At 39.4% G+C, this 20,113-nt stretch overlaps 1 protein-coding gene across 6 annotated transcripts in view; it reads right to left on the bottom strand.

Moving 5' to 3' along the window:
- OXNAD1 (oxidoreductase NAD binding domain containing 1) overlaps positions 1-20,113 on the bottom strand; it is a 36,775-nt gene that overhangs the window by 9,686 nt on the left and 6,976 nt on the right. For 4 of the 6 annotated variants that reach the window (XM_011354928.2, XM_011354856.2, XM_023530719.1 and 1 more), the window contains 3 exons: positions 19,782-19,845; positions 8,679-8,785; positions 1,145-1,286 (listed from right to left, as the gene is read on the bottom strand). In XM_011354928.2, the coding sequence (XP_011353230.1) occupies positions 1,145-1,286; positions 8,679-8,785; positions 19,782-19,845 (313 nt within the window). The remainder of the gene's footprint in view (positions 1-1,144; positions 1,287-8,678; positions 8,786-19,781; positions 19,846-20,113) is intronic. The other 2 variants (XM_023530743.1, XM_023530775.1) reach the window with 2 other exon arrangements.

Here is a 20,113-nt window from a genome sequence, read left to right as displayed (position 1 = left end):
GGTAAAGTTTCTTTTTTTTGGCATATGGATAAACAATTGTTCCAACACTATTTATTGAAAAAGTTATCCTTTCAACATTGAATTTCTTTAGCACTTTTGTCAAAAATCAAATGGCTACATGTGTGCCAGTGTATCTCTGAACTCTTTATTCTGTTCCATTGACCTATATGTCTATCCCTTTACCAATACCACACTTTTCTGATTATGTAGCTTTATTTTAACCTTAAATTTGAATTTTGTGATTCTTTCCACTTTAGTCTTCTTTTTCGAAATTGTTTCACCTATCTGAGTTCCTCTGCTCTTCCACGTAAATTTGAAAATCAGTTTATCTATATATATCTACAGTATCTGTACTGGTACATTCCTTTTTGGTAAAGGGGGAAAGAAAATGCCTGGGATGGGATGGGTTGCTGGTAAATAAAGTAGACACACTCTAGAAGTAAAGGAGATGGCAGTAAAAAAAAGAAATGGGTCAAAAACTACGAAGACAAATAACTGATCTGCTCTGAGTTCATTCTTTGTTATCAGAGTTCTAGTAGGGAATCAACAGGCACCTTATGTAGGATTGTGTTTGAGTCCCATGAGGAAGCATGAGTTATTAGCAAATGTAGATTCCCTCTCAGAATCCCATGTGAAGAACTCTCTAGAGATTAAAATGAAGAGGCAGTGGCACCACAGGATTAGCACTGGCTCAGCTCTGGGCATGAGTAGTATATAATCAGAGACTGTTTCTCCTCCAACTAGTGACAGAATGATAGTTTAATTCCTTTTATTTAGGATGGATAGGGCAAAATAATCTGATTTGTAGATTTACCAATTACAAGACATACAAAGAGCGAATTTTCAAAAATCTTACATATAAAGTAGACTGTTTTACTCCTAAAGTAGTATTCAACTGAATGCAGTTTGGTGACCCAGAAGATATTTCCAGACCCCCTAAGTAGCTTTGAGTCAGCCTGAATGCATCAAAAAAGATTCTGCTTCCCTGACCTTTTAGAGTCTGAATTCTGGATATAAGGGAGCTCTCTGTGAACATGTACCCTTTTCACTCAAGCCTAGATTTCTTAGATTAAGTGATATGAACACAAATTTTCTGGAAAGTAGAGATGTTCTAATCTTTAAGTTTAAATACAGGTTTGCTCACCTGATTGTGAATCCAGAGAGCAGGAGGGTGGTTTGTATATTTCACTGCCAATTCTATCATCCTCTCTTGTTCTAGCAGTCTGGGGCTAGAGCATATTGAGAACCCACCAACCACAGAGACTCCTGGGATAAAGAAATCAATCCTAAAAGGAAAGGCAAATAAATTATTACTGCTGAAGCAATTTAAAAAGTGGGTAACAAGGTAAACAAAACTGACAAACTTAACTAGACTAAGAAAAAAAAAGATAAAATTGCTAAATTCAAGAATGAAAGAGGGGACCTCATCACCAGCCTTACAAAAATAAAAGATTAAAAGGAATTCTATGAACAACGGTTTGACAAAAAATTAGATTACTTTGATGAAATGGACACATACTACCAAATTGGACTTAAGAAGAAACAGAAAATCTGACAGACCCATAACAAGTTAATGAATTAAATTAGTAATTTTAAAACTTCCCACAAAAAAAAAAATAGGTTCAGGTGACATCATTCATGAATACTACCAAACATTTAAAGAAGAATACTAATCTTTCACAAATTTTCCCCCCAAAACAGTAAACACATCCCAACTCATTCTATGAGGCCAGTATTGCTATTACCCCAAAACCAGAGAAAGATATCATAAGAAAAGAAACTACAAATCAATGTCCCTTGTGAATATAGATGCAAAAATCCCAGGAATACAAGGTTGGTTTAATATCTGAGAATCAATCAATGGAATACACCAACTAGTAGAATAAAGGACAAAACACACATGATCAATAGATGCAGAAAAGGCATCTGATAAAATTCAACACCTTTACATAATAAAAACGGTCAACAAAATGAGGAATAAATGGGAACTTCCTCGACCTGACAAAGGGCATTTACAAAATATCCACAGCTAATATCATATTTAATGGTGAAAGGCTAAGAATCCCCCACTCCAAGAACAGAAACAAGACAAGGATGTCTGCTCCTACCACCTCTATTCAACATTGTGTTAGAGGCTCTAACCAAGGCAATTAAACAAGAAAATGAAATAAAAGGCATCCAGATTCGAGAGAAAGAGTATAGGTGACATGATGTTGTATATAGAACATCCTAAGGAATCGACTATAAAGATATTAGACTGATTAACAAGTGAAATAAGGTAGCAGAATACAAGGTCAATAACAAAAACCAATTGCATTTCTATATACTAGTAATGAACAATCTAAATATGAAATTAAGGAAAATAATTCTATTTGTAATAGCATAAAAAGAATAAATTAATTGAGAATAAATTTAACAAAAGAAGAATAAGATCTGGACAATGAAAACGACAAAACTCTTGAAAAAATATCAATGATTTAAATAAACAGAAAGACATCTCATGGCTATGAATTGGAAGACTTAATATTGTTAAGATAGCAATACTCTCAAAATTGATCTCCAGATTCGATGCACTATGTATAAAAATCCAGCTGGTTTCTTTGCAGAAATTTACAAGTTGATCATAAAATTAATATGGAAATTCAAGGAATCCAGAATCATCAAAACAATCCTGAAAAAAAAAAAAAAAAAAAACAAATTTGGAGGACACACACCTTCTAATTTCAAAACTTACTATCAAGGTAAAGTGATGAAGACACTGTGGAACTAGCATAAAAATAGGCACACAGATCAATGAAAAAGGATTGAGAGTCCAGAAATAAATGCTCAAATTTATGGTCAGTTGATTTTCAACAAAGATACCGACACAATTCAATGGCAAAGAGTCTTTTCAACAAATAGTGCTGGGGCAACTGAATATCTACATGTAAAAATAATGAAGTCTGACCCTTACCTCACACCATATACAAAAATTAACTTAAAATGGATCATAGACATAAATATAAAAGCTAAAATTGTAAGCTCTTAGAAGACTTACACAAGAGTAACTCTTCATGGCAATGACACCAAAACACAAGGGTTAAAAAAATAAACTAGACTGCATCAAAATTAAAAACTTTTTGCTACGAATGATACCATCATGAGAGTTAAAAGACAACCGACAGACTGAGAAAGTATTTTCAAATCATATATCTGATAAGAAACTTGTATACAGAATATATAAAGAACTCTTACAACTCAGTAATAAAAAGACAACTCAAAAAATGTGGGCAAAGGATTTGAATAAAACATATCTTCAAAGACAATATATATGGCTAATAAACACATGAAAAGATGTTCAATATTGTATGTTATTAGGGAAATGCAAATCAAAATCACAATGAGCTATCACTTCACACACACTGGGATGAATGGCTAATCAAAAAGACAATAGTGAGTGTTAGTGAGGATCTGGAGGAATTGGAACCCTTATACATGGTGGTAGGATTGTAAAATGGCACAGCCACTTTGGAAAACAGTTTGGCAGTGCCTGAAAAGGTTCAACAGAGTTACTGTATGACCCACAACTCCACTCAGTGAGGAAGATATTTATCACACTTTTAAATTCACAAAATATACCCAAGAGAAATGAAAATATATGTTCACACAAACACTTGCACACAAATGTTCATAGTAGCATTATTGATAATAGACTAAAAGTGGAAATCTAAATGTTCATCAACTGATGAATGTATGAACAAAATGTGGTATAGCCACGTGATGGAATAAAGTAGTGACGCATGCTACAACATAGATGGACACTGAAATCATGTTAAGAGAAAGAAGTCAGCCACAGAAAAGACCACATACTGTATAATTCCACTGATATTGATATTGTTCCTTCTAACCACACTTCTAAAGTCTAGAACTCTTGCAAGTTTCAAGCCTTCAGTAATTCTATGCCACAGAAACTCTTTTTTGGTGGGGATTCTAGGAAGTGCAACAAATCTAGTCACATACACCAAGGAAAGAAATTTATGAGAAACTAAGACCACAAAAAATTCTCATCCTAGTGTCTAGGAAATACAAACGTCCATTCTAGATGTTTATTTACCACCAAAGAGAAAAAGTATCATTTTCCTCAGTTGTTTTCCTACTAGCAGGCTTACAAGAAAAGCACACAATGTTCTCTATTGATTTGATCTATGACCTTAAAAGGTGTTCTCTTTTGATCTATGACCTTAAAGATCTGGTCATTTTTTTTATAGCATTAAAAAAAAAAAAAACAGTTCTGTACTGGAAGTGCTCCAGAAAATGTCCCTAGCCTACTTTCCACCTATATTCCACTTGACTTTTCCCATGAATACCTTAATTTCACTTTTGTTTCAGGCAAGACACAAATTTCCAAAGATTATAGTTAACATTTATTAACACAACTGCTATATGCTTTTAGAGAGGAGTTATAATAGTATCTCCACAGTGTCCATGATTAAAAAAATATCAATGAGCTACTTTTGCTGCTTCATCTCCTGAACTATAGTGCCCTCTGCTGCTTGATGCTGATAAAGACCATTTTCAGGTGAGTGAAAGGGAATCGTTTTCTAGAAACTTTAGAAAGATACCCTTAGAAAAAAATGACTCCTTTCTTAAATGCTACGGGATTCAAATGACATAAAAACTCCCTCTGAATGGATTTAAGGAAATATGCACAATACATATTTAATAAAACATCTGTCCAAGAAAAAATTATACACACACATACACACATGCCTTTAAAAATGCCCTCTTAGAGCCAAGAGTTGAGCCACCTACTGCACCCCCATATGCATAAGTATATGAAGAACTGAGACAGCCTAATCCTGTGGTGAAGGGCACATATCCATATCCAGCTGTGACACACGAGGCAGCCCTGCCCTGCCCACTGATGCAGCCCAATGCCCAGCGCACAGCAGGCATGCGAACAGTGGCTGAATGACGATGCTTTACTATGAGATCCCAAAAGTCCTCAGTTCTCAGCTCTAGCACTTGGAGCCCCTCATTCACACCTTTTGCAAACACTATAGACAGTACCTGCCTACAATGCATAGGGACTGTGGTTCCTGTTAGAAATAGAGGTTGCAAGTAGGTCTTGGTCCCGGCCATCAATAAACTCATCATAATGGGAGAAAAATTAACAAATAAATACAATTAAATGTGCCACAACAAAATCTGTCCTTAGCAAAGAGAGAAAATGCTCATCATTTGAGATACGTCTAGAAGTACCTATACTGTTCTTAGTAGAGATTTCTTCTTAGCTCCAACATATGAGATACTGATTTTACCAGGAAAATATTAATAAAGCCATTGTTTTATTTAAAAAAAAATTTGCTGGGGGGTCAATTGGGGGCAGTGGGGAGGACAGCAGAGGAAGAAGTCATCAATTCTACCAAGGGTAGAAGAATTAAGAAAGACTTCGCAGAGGAGTCTTAAATACACACAGAACTCACCAGGCAAGCAATGGAGGAGGACACAGTCTGAACAATGACACCAAAGAATGTAGCACTTTCTACGTGTGGTCATGTGTGAGTCAGGGCTGCCGAACACAGCTGTGTAGTTTGTATAGTGTCTACAATGCAGCAGCCATGCTAGAGGGTAGGAGTAGAGTCTTATTTCTCTAATTTTGCTCCTCTAATCTGTTTCTTCTTGGTGTCCTCCTTCTCTTGGTACAGCTCAGTCATCTTCAAGCATAAAAACTTATATTATCTTGTACAAAGTCAGAGATATACCATTCTCTCTCCAAAACCGCTTTGCCTTTGCTCCCTTCAGGTGATGTCCTGTGCACAGCCCCAGTGGGGAGTTATGATGCAGCACGAGGGGCATCATAACAGCGGAGATGTGCGCTCACCCACTCCTACTTGGCCTGCTGCTCTTCCAACCAACAGTGTCACTGCAGGAGAACTAGCCAAGGAACTAAGAATCGGAATCTGTACCCTGGGCCTCACCAGCACAAATGATCTAACTGCCTGGGTGAAACATTGGCTGTAACAAAAAACAAAAGGAAACTAATAAAGTTAAACATCAGGCACTGTGCTAAATGTCTGACATTTCCCAAGACATATGAATATCACTATTCTCTCTTTAAAGACATGGAAACCGAAACCTGGAGAAAGACAGAAAATGCCTATGTCACAGGGCAGTCAGAAAAGCGAACATGTGAGCTGGGCAGACTCCAGAGCACTAGGCGTGTGACACTGTGATACAGCCTCCCTTAGAGGAAGGGTCTGGCCCATAGCAGTGAGCACCACACGTAACACTGAATCTGACAACTCCGGACACTCACACACTGCGCGAGCACTGTAAGTGGCCTCTCTGGCCCCGAGAGGGAGCCTCAATCTTTCTGTCCTTGGGAAGGAGGAATTCTGAGAAGGTCAAGGGCAGGACTCACCAAAGAGGAGCTAAGTGGTGGAACTACTGGTGAGAAAAGCCCACAAAGTTTAGCCCTGCTCGTGAGAGAAATCCAGAGAGGAAGTTTCTTCTCTCTGGATTGGATTACTTGAGATCCTGGAACTGGTTTCCTTGTACAGGAACCAGTCCCCTCAGGAGGGCCCAGTAAGAACTCGGTGCCTTTGGTCTACGTCGAAGGTATCCACCTGGGATCTGTGACCAAAGCTCCAGAGCACTGAGGCAGGTCTGGAGTCTCCCCCTCACCATTTAGTAGGTGTCAGAGGATTCAGAGATGTGGGATCATGGCCCAGACATAGGCCCAACAGGAATGATACATCCAAAAGCAATCTTCCCCTTCATAAGCAGCAGTCCACTCTGATAATCCTAACTACAAAGTCTACACGGCAGCCACATCCACTCCCTGATCCTTGCCCTCTCCTCAAAGTGCCACATGAGGTTACTACCAGGATGATGATCTAAGGAAGCCTACAGTGCAAGCTGTCCCAGCAACCGCACTGAAGGAGTGGACGCCACCAACCTAAGCAAATGCCCATTCTATCACCATGAAGTCAAGTGTCCAAAGGAACTCACAGTCCCTAGAGCCATGCAATAAGTCAGTGCTAAGGGAGTAATTTTTTTTTTTTTTTTTTAAAAAAAAAGGTCCACGAGCCAGGAATGAGTGCCGATAGGACATCTGGCAGGGAAAGGGGCATCCCTAACCAGCCAGAGATGACCACCCCATGCTTGCCCTCTGAAGCAGGAGTCTGCCAGGCGCATACTAAAGCCGGTCCTAATGTCAGTGACGTGACTAAATCCATTCACTGATACGGGATATATAACACCCAACAGTGAATAATTTTATCCTGAGGATCACAATGGGACCTTTTTTCTTTATCTATCACTAGAGAACTGATGTTTTTCTCATCAGCTAACTACAGTTTGTAAGTGCTAATACATTCGCAGGCACACCATAGCAGCAGCATTATAAACCAGTGCGCAGGCTTTTTCTAGTCAGGAGACTGGGGACTGGGCTCAGGGTATTTGCATGATTTGGAGTTGAAGGCACAGAGACAATGCTGTGCACAGGACACAAACACTCCCACAGCAGGGAAATATGGAAAGACAGATCATTACAATTAAAGTTCCTACTTTTCAATGTAATAACTGCTAAACTATTTTTGAAGGGTAAAAATGTTGCCCAACCCCCCCAAAAAACAGCCCAAATGAATTTAATATGTATCACTGAACATGTGCAAAGATTGCAGTAAATTGCTTCACAAACACAAATTATTGCAATCAGCATCTTGTTTTCTAGTTCTAAATTCAAAGGCAAACTATTAACACAAGACTGCTAACTCTTGCTATTATCACACTTGCTATTATCACACATCCTCCTTCTAACAAAACCACATTTCCAGATGGACTGCCAAATTTAGTCAAGTGACTCCTAAGAAATACTACCGAGATTGACATGCCAGAAATTCATTTAGAAATGAATGCTTTATTTAAATAAAGGAAACGTACACCCAAACACACCTTTCCTAAGGAAATACAAGTTGCTTTATTTACAATTCAGCCTGAATTTCAGCTCAGTTGAGGCCATTCCCAGGAACAGTGGGACACCTGGGCTGTTACCCTATCAGCATACTGACTAGTCCACAGAGAATGGAGTGGACTCATGAGTGGGTGTGGGCTGGGTCTGACTGGGGGCTCCTGATAATAAATTCAGGATCAATAATAAGCTCAACCCAGATAAAATATGAGTGATGCAGGAATTCAGTTGAGAGGGTAGTTTAGTTAGCTCTGTGATATAACTGGTTATTATTTTCAGACTGCTGTTTATTTTGTATTCAATATAAAGAAGACTCATTTTTGAAAACGTATCAATACCCAGCAACTCATAATTCTATTAGATTAGATTACTGCAGTGCATTCTATAAGCAACCATTCTTGCAGAGGAAAATTATCAGAGTTGTCAGCTCCATGGACCAGAATTAGATGCTTTGTTTCAATCTGGAAAACTCAAGGCAGCAATTTTCATATATGACTAAGAGGGTCACAGGCTCAAAACCGAGGTCAGCTCTGGGGCCAGGAAAGAAATCATATTCTCTGTGCCAAAAAAAAGGCTCCCCCTGAATGGAGATGGTCTAGAATTCTTACTCCTCAGGAGAAATAGCTGGACACAGAAGCCCTGTCCAGAAAATAAAACAAGCCCGTCTATCTGATGGCACCTTCGTAAACACTCATGACACTTAGGAAACAGAAGAGCCACTTACCACTGGCCAGCTTTAAAAGAAAAATCCTTATCAGCAACAAGCAGGCAGAGCCTCTTCACAGACGGTGACTCACTGGCAGCTCCACACACCTTTGCTGCTGACACGACCTTGAGTCAAAAGATGAACTGTGGCTGAGGTTAGTGTGTACACACGCCAAGAACAAATTGTGGCTTTCTGGTAACTCAGGTATTATGAAGATGTGGTTTTTGACCATTGCAAAACAAGGTAAACCACACTCTGCTTTAAAATTCTGCCTATCACCAGGTGAATGAATTTTAATTATCTTGTTTTTGAGAGACTTGCTAAAATATAAATTGACTTTTATTCTGCATACCAATATCATCTCAAAGGGACTATTTAACAAGCATTTATTTGTTGAGTGTCTGCCATGTGTCGTGCACCAGGCTGGGCACTTCAGGAAGAGCACTGGGACTTCGAGTCTGTTTGGCACCTAAAGCCTGTCAGTACTACAGCCTCAAAGTGAGGCCCACCATTAGCTGTGAGCCTGTGTTTGTTCCGAACCTACAAGAAATCCATGACATGCAAATTTCAGAAGTTAAAATAGTAAGCACTGAGAAACTTTATTTTCACAATTTTAGAGTAAATTGTGTACCTGTTGAATCTAATAATAGAAAGTAGGTTTGTACTTCTTAAGTCTTTATTTATTTTATTTTTTATAATCCCTTTTTAATTATATTTTACAAAATATAAATGGTCTACAATCTTAAAACAACAGCCCTTCACTACAGATATCTGGTTTCTAGAAAATCCTAAAAAGGTCTGAGTTAGGTACTCTTCAGTCAAGTGCCATCCATGACTCAGCAACTCTCAAATTCAAAATGTCTCTATTTCCTTCATTCTGTTTCTTGTGTCTTTGGGTTTCTCTTTCTCTCTAAGCCTGGGATATCTGCACAAAGGGCGAAAAAAGACAGCATGACTCCTTCTTCAACGTCCTACTGCTGTTCAACTCCACTTCCGGCAGCAAATCAAGATCAGTAGCAGGTGAACAAAATACAGTCATTTTCCTTGGGCTCCATTCAAGGGTGCCTTGAAAATCTGTTCAAGGTTGGTGATCCTTCCGCCCTAACACTAGCTCATTCAGCCCCCTGTCTCCAATAGGATTAGTTAGGTCTAATCAAACTATCAGTGGGAAACATTCTTAACAATCCACTGGAGAATTCTCAGGAAGGATGGTGGTCTCCCTCACCACCTCAAAATCTGTTAAAAATTTCTTTCTCTTACTCCTATGAAGTCCCTTGGCTCTCTTTCTCTGTATTTTGCTAATCTCTCTCTTCTCTCCCTGGGAGCAAGTGGGGTGATTTTCCTTCACGGATCTGCACTGCTGATCCTAGTCCTGCCTATCCTCTCTGAAACAATGCTTCACCAGCTCCTACCAGCCCTTTCCTTCATGTTCAAGTTTTCTCCCTCTAGACCTTCTGCTTCACCAGACATGATATTCAATGCTGTTTGCCCGTTCTAAACAATTCAGCAACAAAATAAAAGCAGCATAGTATGGCTGTTAACAGCACGGGCTCTATAGCTAGATTGCCTGTCATTTAATCCTGACTCCGCAATTTGCTTACCTACCATCTGTGTGACTCTGGGCACATTTCCCTAGCCTACCTCAGTTATAAAATGAGAATAACAACACCTATACCTCAGAGTTGCTGGGAGGATTAAATGAGATAATATATGCAAAGCATTTATAACACTGCTGGCCCATAGTAAGTACATATTTATTATAATGTCAGATATAATATATCTTATTGCATTAATTATAATGAATTTATCCATATTGTTATTACCTTATACATTACACTTTTTCACTTACTATTGCATTTGCCAACACATCAGTGCTGCCATGCAGGACCTTGCAGACCCCCATGGGGACTGTTCTCGTGGATGACAATAAGGACCTGTAAATTATGTCGGTCTTTGTACCACATTCTATCAATTACTTTGCTAGAACAAATTTAAAAGCCATACTGTCTTGAAGCTACTTTAGAAATTTTGCCTTTAATCCCTGCCTCTGATACTTCTTTATCTGACAGAATCTTCCCTTTTCCCTGATGTTCTCCGTAACTTCTCCTTCTAAGGTTGGTGGATATCTTCCTGAACAAATTCAATATCTGGTCTCAGTTCTCACTCTCTCTGATCTCTCTGAACTTGATGCTTTTTACTTCTTTTCCATCCTGACGCGTTTTCCTTGCCTGGGAGAGCTGACATTGAGTGCTTCGGGTCCTCTGCCCCTATGACCCAATCCTTCTTCTTTACCATTCCTCCTCCCACTTCGTCGATGGGACTTTCTCTCATTGGCCTCACTCCTACTCCCTCTCCCACCTCTAGGCTGAGGCCCTCAAGCATCCCAAAGCTCTAACCTCCACACCCAACTCGTTACTTTTTTTGCTAATCACAGGCTCACATCTACATTCTCCTGTAACAGCCAATGTCTGGGGAGCATTTATCTCGGGTGTATACCAGATGCTGGGTTAAATGTTTTATGTGCACTGATTCATTCAGCTAATATGAATAATTATACTATATCCCAAGACATAGTGTTATCATCTCTATTCTGCAGATGAGGAAATGGAAGGGTTCAACAACTTTCTCACGACGACTCAGGAACAGCTGAGTCAGGATTCAAACCTAGGTCTGCTTGGCCCTTAATCACTTGATAGTCTTATCCCAACAATAAACTCACTTATTTGTAGAACTAAATCCACCATATTCGTTCAGACATTTCTTGAGCATGGTGCCCGGTACTGGATATGGAGAGATGGAAAAGGCTACCCCTGCCCGCTGAAAGCCCCCTAAAATCAGCTGCTTTCCATCACCGGGATTTCAATTCCAGACCCATCTTGGACTCAGTAATGTCAAATCTATTTTCATTTGGTACATGAGCATATGCGCGCACACACAGAGTCTTTGACTCTTCCAGGCATTATGTCCCTAACATAGCCAAGTTCCGTAAACTCAGCTCGTGTCTTTTCTGCCACTTGTGCACCCACCACCATCCTAAGCCAAAAAATTTTTCTTTTCAATTGAACTGCTGCCTTTGCCTCTTTGTCTCTCTCAAAGAAGCCAACAAGTGAATATTCCTAATGTTCTGACTTCACTGAGTTGCTCTCAAAAACCGTCAAGGGCTCTCCAACATTCAATTACCAAACAAACAAAACAAAACAAAACAAAACAACGTAAAAGGTCTTTGTAATTCATTCCAGCTTAAGCTCCTCCTCAATCCCTATGCTAGAGGTTTACCAGCCAAACTGAACAACTCACTGGTCTTCAAAGGCACCTGACACTTGCCTGCCTCCCAAAACGCTGCCTAGGTCACTCGGCAGGTACCATACTCTCTCTGTCCTGTGTAACAATCCCTCAACCACCGTCCAGGCCCTGCTCAAACACTACCCACCTACCCTCCGCCCGAGGTCTTTCCTCTTCTCTCCACCCTTTCAACTCTACCCATAAAATATTTCAGCCTTCTTATCATACTTAGCACATGTTAATGTAAATACAAATTCTCCTGAAAATGTCTTTTTGACGAGGAATCTTCGTGGTCTGTCACACATTCAATTTTAAATGTTATTACAAAGACAAGTAATAAGAATCATCAGAAGATTCTCCCTTACATTATTGCTTTCATTTTTTTTTTTTTTGGCTTACAAAAAAAAATGTTTATTTTATAAACATTCGTTATTTTTTTTCAATATAATAATCTGTAAAAACAAAACAAAGAGCTAGATTATTTCATCTATAAGAGCTTAACTGGCATCTGTCAGATTCATGAACCAAACCAGATACATAGCTTTAAATACATCCCAAAGAGTCACCTGGTAGCAGAAAAATCAACATTCATAACCACTCGGGGGAAGGGGGAGAGGAACGCAGAATTTCAGCTGAAACATGTCTGCATTCTTCACAGTCAAATGCCAGTCTATGTGAAATGAAATCACCAAAATTGGCCAATGTCTAAATATAAAATTCAATGAAGAAGGGGAAAATGTTACACTTTCTATTGAAAAAGTCTTACTTTTATTTGGATTGTCTCTGACCAAAAATGTTCCCAGATGCTTTATGCTTATTGGCATCAACATTAACAGTAATATATACCTGTCACTATTTGTCCTAATAATCTGAGCAAAACTGCTATAACTGGTGACACGAAATACCTTTCAAGACATGCCTCCCTCTTAACTCTTTGTTCTATTTAATTAATACAAATAATGTACACTATATAAAGGTTTCTAGCAATGTGGATTAAAAACATTAGCAAAATCTTTTTGAAGGCCGCATCTTTATTCTGAAGCTAGTTTCGAATGATTATGATCTGTAATCACGGCCCTTGTACACCATTCTTTCCCTACATTTACTGAATAAGTAAAACATGATGGAGAAACTTTATGATTTAACTTGTACTTGTTCTCATACTTAATGGATCAAAAGATTTCACAACTGAAACCTCAGCTGGCCATGTCCTAAGTTAAAACACATGGCAGGAAATGAAGTTTTCCATAAAATAACATTTAGAGTCTTCTACTGTTCAATAAAATAACAATACATTTGCCAACCTTTTACTAGCACACATTCTCAATGCTTTGACGAAGTCAGCATCTAAAAGGAAATTCCATCACATTGGTTTAAAAAGCAGGTTTTATGTAGGATATCTTGATGCTGCTGCAAAAGTCTCTGTACAGGAAATAGGTCTTTCTTTGGGGAACTTGACTGGCTTCCTCTGTTCATTCCCATTCATTCATTTGCTGGCTTAAAAATTTAAACAAAGCCAAGGTTAGAGATGACCTTAAACAAAAGAGGGCACAGAGAATTTCAGAGTTGAAGGAAAATTCACTCATCATCAAAAATACCATTTTACACATAAGGACACCAAGGCCCAGAGATATTATTTAAATTGGGGCAGAGGACCAATCTGATGAGTAGGAACCTGATGAAAAGAAACTGGTTTTATTGAAGTGATTTCCTGACAAGGAAAGTCCACAAAATCTGTCAACCGTACAACTTCTTAAGTGGCATATGCCCATCAACACTACATCCTGGCAAATGAACTTTCCTTGCTCCTACCAAGGGCTAACCTGTCCGCTGGGCCGACCTCCGCTCTGCCTTCTCAGGCCTTACTCGAGCAAGTATCACCCCTTCTCCCCCCTCCACAAGAACACATGCGCGCACTTCCACCTCAAATAGCAGCAGCAGCAACAAACACCTATATATAGAGCCTACCGTGTTCTAGGTACTTCACATACATTAATTCATTCAATCTTCACACAAACTCTAAAAGGTAAGTATTACTATTATCCTTATTTTACATATGAGAAAACTTGAGGTCCCAGAGCTAGTAAGTGGCAGAGACTGGAATCCAGGCACTTGGCCACTGTGCTTTTAATGCTTCTCAAAATACCAAAAACAAAAAATTAACCCCCCTGCAAAAAAAAATCCTCTCCCTTAACCCAGCTATTGCCCCATTTCTCTGCTCCCATTCACGTGAAAGACTCTCAAGAGTTATATATGGTCCTGGCTCCACTTTCTTATCTCCCGTTCTCTCTCCAACACAATACGGTCAGGCTTTTACACTCAGTAATGTATTAAAGCCGATCATTCTAGTCACCCACTACCTGCTTAGCTAAATCCAACGACGACCTCTCAGCAGAATCCAGCACGTGTGGCCCCTCTCTCCCTGAAACATTTTTCCTCTTGGCTTCACCAGCACCCTGCTGATTCCCCTCTTGCCTCACTGTCCACTCCCTCTCCCTCTTCTCTCCTGGTCCTTCCTCTTCTGCTTAACCTCTACATGTTAACACACCCAGGGCTGAGGCCTGGGCCTTCTTTCTTCCCTTACTCTCTACACGGCTTAAACTTTTTATTTCCAGCAGTGAACTCCAAACTCATATATCCAACTGTCACTTTGAATTTCCTTTTCAAACAACACATCCAACACAGAACTCAATCTTATCTCCCAAAGTTTCTTCCTTTTTATTATGGGAAATTTCAAACATATAAAACTAGTAAAAATAATATAATGAACCTCCACTGAACCCATGTTCCAGATTCAACTGTTAATATAAGTTGATATAACTCATGGTTAATATTGTTTCATCTGTAACTCCATCTACTTCCCACCTCCCATCCCAGATTATTCCAAAATTGAGTTATTTCCCCTTCTCCAAACTTATTCTGCTCCACATTAGCAAATATATGTCACCATCATCATCTACCTAGATTATTCAAATCCCAAAGCTAGAAATATGTTTCCTCTCCTCTCATTAATTGCACCTGCACCCTCAATCTGTGAACCCCATTAGCCCTACCTCTGTCCCAGATCCACCCAATGCTCTTCATCCCCACCACTACCATCCTACTCTAAGCCACCATCACCTCTTCTAGGACTAGGTCAGTAGCCTCCAATCTGGTGTCAAAGTACAACAACAAAAAAAACAGTGCTTTCCCAAGCAAATAGATGACCAATTTAAAATGTATATCATATGTCATTTCCCTGCACAAAACCATCCAACTCCTAATCCAAGCCCACAGCAGTTTATACAAGCTGGGCCCTGCCTACCTCTCATCCAACCACCTTCCTCTGAACATGCCAAGTTCCTTCCTGCCTCAAAGCCTTGGCCCTTGCCAGTCCCTCTGCCAGGAATGCTGTGCACCTGGCTGGCTCTTTTTCTTATTCAAGTCTCAGCTCAAATGTTACACAGCCATTTACAATAGCACCCTTGTCCCCAGCCATTACCCTGTTTTATTTCCTTCGTAGTGTATATCACATGTGACAGTCTCTGGCTTATCTGTACCGTAATAAGTTCCATGTACAACAGGGACTTTACCTGCCTCATGCACTGCTGTGTCCCCTGCACCTATGACAGGGCTGGGCACACAGCAGGCACTTAACACATGTCTGCTGATATTAAAATAAAATCCATTTCATTTGATTAGATTCCTGGAGGTAAAATGGAAAAAAGCCTTGCCTCTTAGATTACTTAATTTATTAAAAAGCACTAACACTATACATTTTAGACATGAACAAGTTAAGTTCTGGACATAGTTAAGTAGAAGTAGAGGCAGGTCCTCATTTTTCACAGCTCATATCTATACAGAACCATAGAGTACACTCACATCATCACCTGATTGTCACTGCTGCTACTTTACAAAGTGACTCAACAGAGGTAGTACAGGTAACTAGCCACAGAGGTGAGATTAACACTTGTTGATGCTGCTCAAGGAAACATACTGAATGCCTACAGCATGCTGACAGTGTGCTAGACACTGTGGCTACAGCACTGTTAAGCTGGATCTTCCTCTAGGGGGCTCCCTCTTTGCAGGGTGAGCTGTGTACCCTGGGGACCCCGAGGCCAGCTGCCAGAGCCATCAGACTGAACTTCCTTGGAAATTTCTCCAAGGATCTGCGGCCCAGGCCCTCTACATGCTCACGGTTACCTCTAGGTGGTGGGTGCCTGAGGTTTCTCCCTAGCTCTCTCTGCTCAGTCAGAGTTGACAGTGCCATGAAACTGGAAAGCCAAGCACTACTTGTCCCAGATTCTCCAACCAACAGACTCTGACAATCAAAGCAAATTAGGTGTCCAACTACTGGGAAATGTTCCATATTAGAGAGATGCTCTCCTCTCCCACCAAGATGAAGATGGCCACTCCAGCATACACTCTTCCCAAAATGTGTAGGTGATGACAAATAGTAAACGTTAAACTCAGGATATGGGCCAGCTCTCCAGCCAAGCAGCCCATCTCACTCAAACCTAGGCCTCAGCAAAACCACGAGTCCAGCAGATTATCAGTCCTTAATAATCAGCACTGGGATCCACAGGATTGCCAAAGGTCCCTGTCCCAGGAGCCCAGCCATTTGATTTGTTAGCCAACTACTGTGCCAGTATAACTGCTTCCTTTCTTCCGCCCAGTAACACCTAAGTGAAGTTTTGATTTCGAACAATGAAGAGGATATGTGAAATTTATCTTCCACTGTGTTGCTCAGTTAAACTTTATCTAAGTCAAGTGTCACATTTTTTTTTTTTTTTTGTAGTAGAAAAACCAACTTGATGTCAAAGATTTGAGTTCAAAGACTGAATCCTCCACTTACTTGAACAAGTCTTTCAAACTTAGGCTGAAAATGTAATTTATTATCCAAAACATGGCATTTATGAAAAAGAAAGGGGGTGCTATTGATAATTCCACCAGGACAAGGGGCATAAGCCAGGGAAGTCAGGAAGCAGAACCACCCTGTCTAAATCTCCAAAGTCTTAACTTCCTCATCTGTGAAATGGGAATAAGGACCCCTGTACTTCTCTCCCAGGGTGGTTGTGAGAATCAAGTAACAACTTACTATATCATCAAGTGCTCTGTAAAGAAATAGGTAACAATACACATGAGGCATCTGTAAGCACAGACTTCTAGAAGTAGCAAACAAGTACAATTGAAAAAGCATTAGTGGTTTTTCCAAAGTCAGTTAAATGCACAAAACCAGTTCCTTCTGATCAGAGTTCCACTAGAATCTAAGGTCAGGGATCTTATTTATCATTTTCAATGCTGTAACCCAGAACCTGGCATATTTTCAAATTATTACATAAGAATTAGTAATTTAAAATATTCTTTCATTACCAAACTCTCCCATCAAATTGATGACTAGAGTACATCTTGCTTGGTGGGTCAGCTCTCTGCAGGGACCAAGCACACAGTGACTCCTCCAATGAAATCTTAGTTTTACCTGAACAATCTTACTGCACTACAATATTTCTACTCTTACCTACTTGACATTTCTGTTACCCAGACTGCTTATTCTTTGATCCCTAAGAAAAAAATGTGAACGCAACACAGTCCAATGTCATTCAATTCAGAGCTCAGTTTCCTGCATCAGCACGATCCCAAATTGGTTACATTTATTTACAGCCCCAAGTAAGAAGCATTAACATTATATCATAGTCATTCAGTAAGTTCTCTAAAGGAAACCCAGTGTCTAATAAGGAAAGGACATTTCTGGGTGGATGAGTGCTCCATTCTCTACCCACTCTGGAAGGGGCAGCAGGGTCCTTTGGCCTAAGAAGCATAGACCTGGGCTGGAGCTTCCCTCTGGCCCTGGGAGAAGCCACTAGATAGCTCCTAGGCTCTACTTCGTCTTTTGCAAGATGCAGATGCAATCTTATCCCTAGGCTACTTCAGATTTGAACTGAAGAGCAAGTAGCAGGTGGAGAGTTTTGTAAAGTATATCTGCAATACAGACAAGACCATGAGGTGAGCCAGTTCTGTTACGTCCCAACCTGAAGCGCTATTCATTTCAGCAAGTCCAAGGTTGAGCTTCTGCTCTATGGCTAGGAGCTGTCCTGTGGAAGGACTGAGGTGAGCTTCGATGACTTTATACCACTCAGGTAGTGACCCCAGACATCATCTAGCTTTATCCAGCTCCTCCCAGCTCCCAGCTCTTTTTCTCTTTGGGAAAGGAGTGGAAATTAGAAACAGACGAAAAAGATAAGAGTTGCAATTGGAAAATTCTTCCACCAAAGTAAGAGCATAGATGGAATTAGCCCTGTAATTTTCTGACTTCTGGGAATTAAAATCCTCAGCTTTTCAGTCACACTATTAGAGTTCACATTAACTTTCTGTGTAGTTTTCTTAAACATGGCTCAAAATAACCACCCCAAAAAGTCTCAATAATTTTGTCCTATAAAATTCAGAAATGGCTAATTCAGGGGTTGGCAAACTATGATCCACAGACCAAATCTGCATGTTTTGGTAAAGAACATATTATTGGAACCCAACCACACTGATTTGTCTATGTGTTATCTATGGCTATTTTCACACTATAAAGGCAGAGTTTTGTAGTTAGAGCTAAGATAGATAGCATGGCTCATGAAGTCTAAAATACTATCTAGCCCTTTACAGAAAGTCTGCCAAATTCTGCACCAGTTCTACGTGCCTCAAAATATAATAGAAAAGAGTACAGTCTACGACTGTTAAACCTCTTTTTCTTCAAAACTGGTAAGGTTTCACTTTTCAAAAAAGAAATTCTAACAGATCTCACATTTACAGAGTCAGCATTTTTGTGTGTTGAACAAACACCCCAAAAAAGTATTTTTGGATTTATCATTGGTGAGAAAAGCATATTTTCCCACACATCCATAAATGTTATGCAGAACTAATTTTACATGGACCTCACAAAACACTGGCTTAGAGCTGAATCCACAAACATACCACCCTTAGTGCCAAAGCAATTTTCTGAAAATAGTATTAGCTTGAAAAGTGGGGCCTAAACAATACTCTTGAACATAAAAGTGTCCTGCTATTATTAAAGTTAAGCTACTGTGACAATACAATGTCTAACCGTGTTACAGAAGTGTATAAATCATTCTTTATGTGAAATTTTTTTAACTTATAACACTAAACTCAATATATCTAAATATGTGAAGAATCACTCAAAAAGCAAAACAAAGTTCCAATTTATGTTTGTAAAAGAAAATGTGGTTATTCACTGAGTTAAAGGGTGAGGATCCTTATTCCTCAGCCCTTGGCACCCCTTCAGACGGTGGATTAACCTTCTCTAGTCTGAATATGGTGGAAAAAAGTCTGCTCATGGGAACAGTACCAAGAGCTCGTCCACCTTCCTTTCTCAGATGTCAGTACTTTCTCCCTTGATGAAATAGAAGTTGTTCTAAAGTAGGGATAAGAAGAAGGACCTTGACACATAATGTCAAAAAAAAAAAAAAAAAAGAAAAAGAAAAAGAAAGGAAGAAGGAACGAATGAAGAAAGAAAGAAAAGCTAAGCTATTCATAAAATGTAGGCTCTAAAAGAAGTTCTATCCCTAAAACACAACCCTACACATCATACCTGTGAGGACAGTTTCCGGAATTGCTGCTATATTTCTTCCACCAAAAATTAATCCATTCGTTCCAAGTTCAAAGGGAAAAATTTGAGTATTTCACTGTCATCTTTTCAAATCAGTTGTCACATGTCCTGTTCAGAAAAGTTCTGAACAAAAAAATAACCTTTGTCCTTCAAAGGTCAAGCTCATCTATTATCTTCTCCATAAGGCAGTCAAACTGTGTACAAACTGTCCGGCCTAAGAAAACTTGCCACAGCCCAAAGATACAAACCTCCCGTCGAACGACATTTGCAGTTCTCTCCAAGTGATCAGTTTTCTTTTTGGATTTCATTATGCTTTAATAGAAAGTAAAATTAGGTTATTAAAAATTATCCTCATGAGAAATCATTAAATTAGTTTCCCCTGTAATATCATGACTATCCAAAATACAATATAACATTATGGATCCTAGAAAATGGTCAATGAAAATTTGCACATCTAACTGCAGTTTAACAATTGACTGATGTTATGCACATTTAAGCAGTATGCTATGTTATGATTTCAGGAGTTTGAAATGCCTCTCGTAACCAACAGCAGGTCAGGTCTCTTTGAAAATCGACCTCA

Source organism: Pteropus vampyrus, unplaced genomic scaffold (assembly GCF_000151845.1).
Source record: "Pteropus vampyrus isolate Shadow unplaced genomic scaffold, Pvam_2.0 Scaffold1, whole genome shotgun sequence".
NCBI classification, from domain to species: Eukaryota; Metazoa; Chordata; class Mammalia; order Chiroptera; family Pteropodidae; genus Pteropus; species Pteropus vampyrus.
Note: the sequence above shows the minus strand (reverse complement) of the source record. Positions and strands in the feature narration are given on the sequence as shown.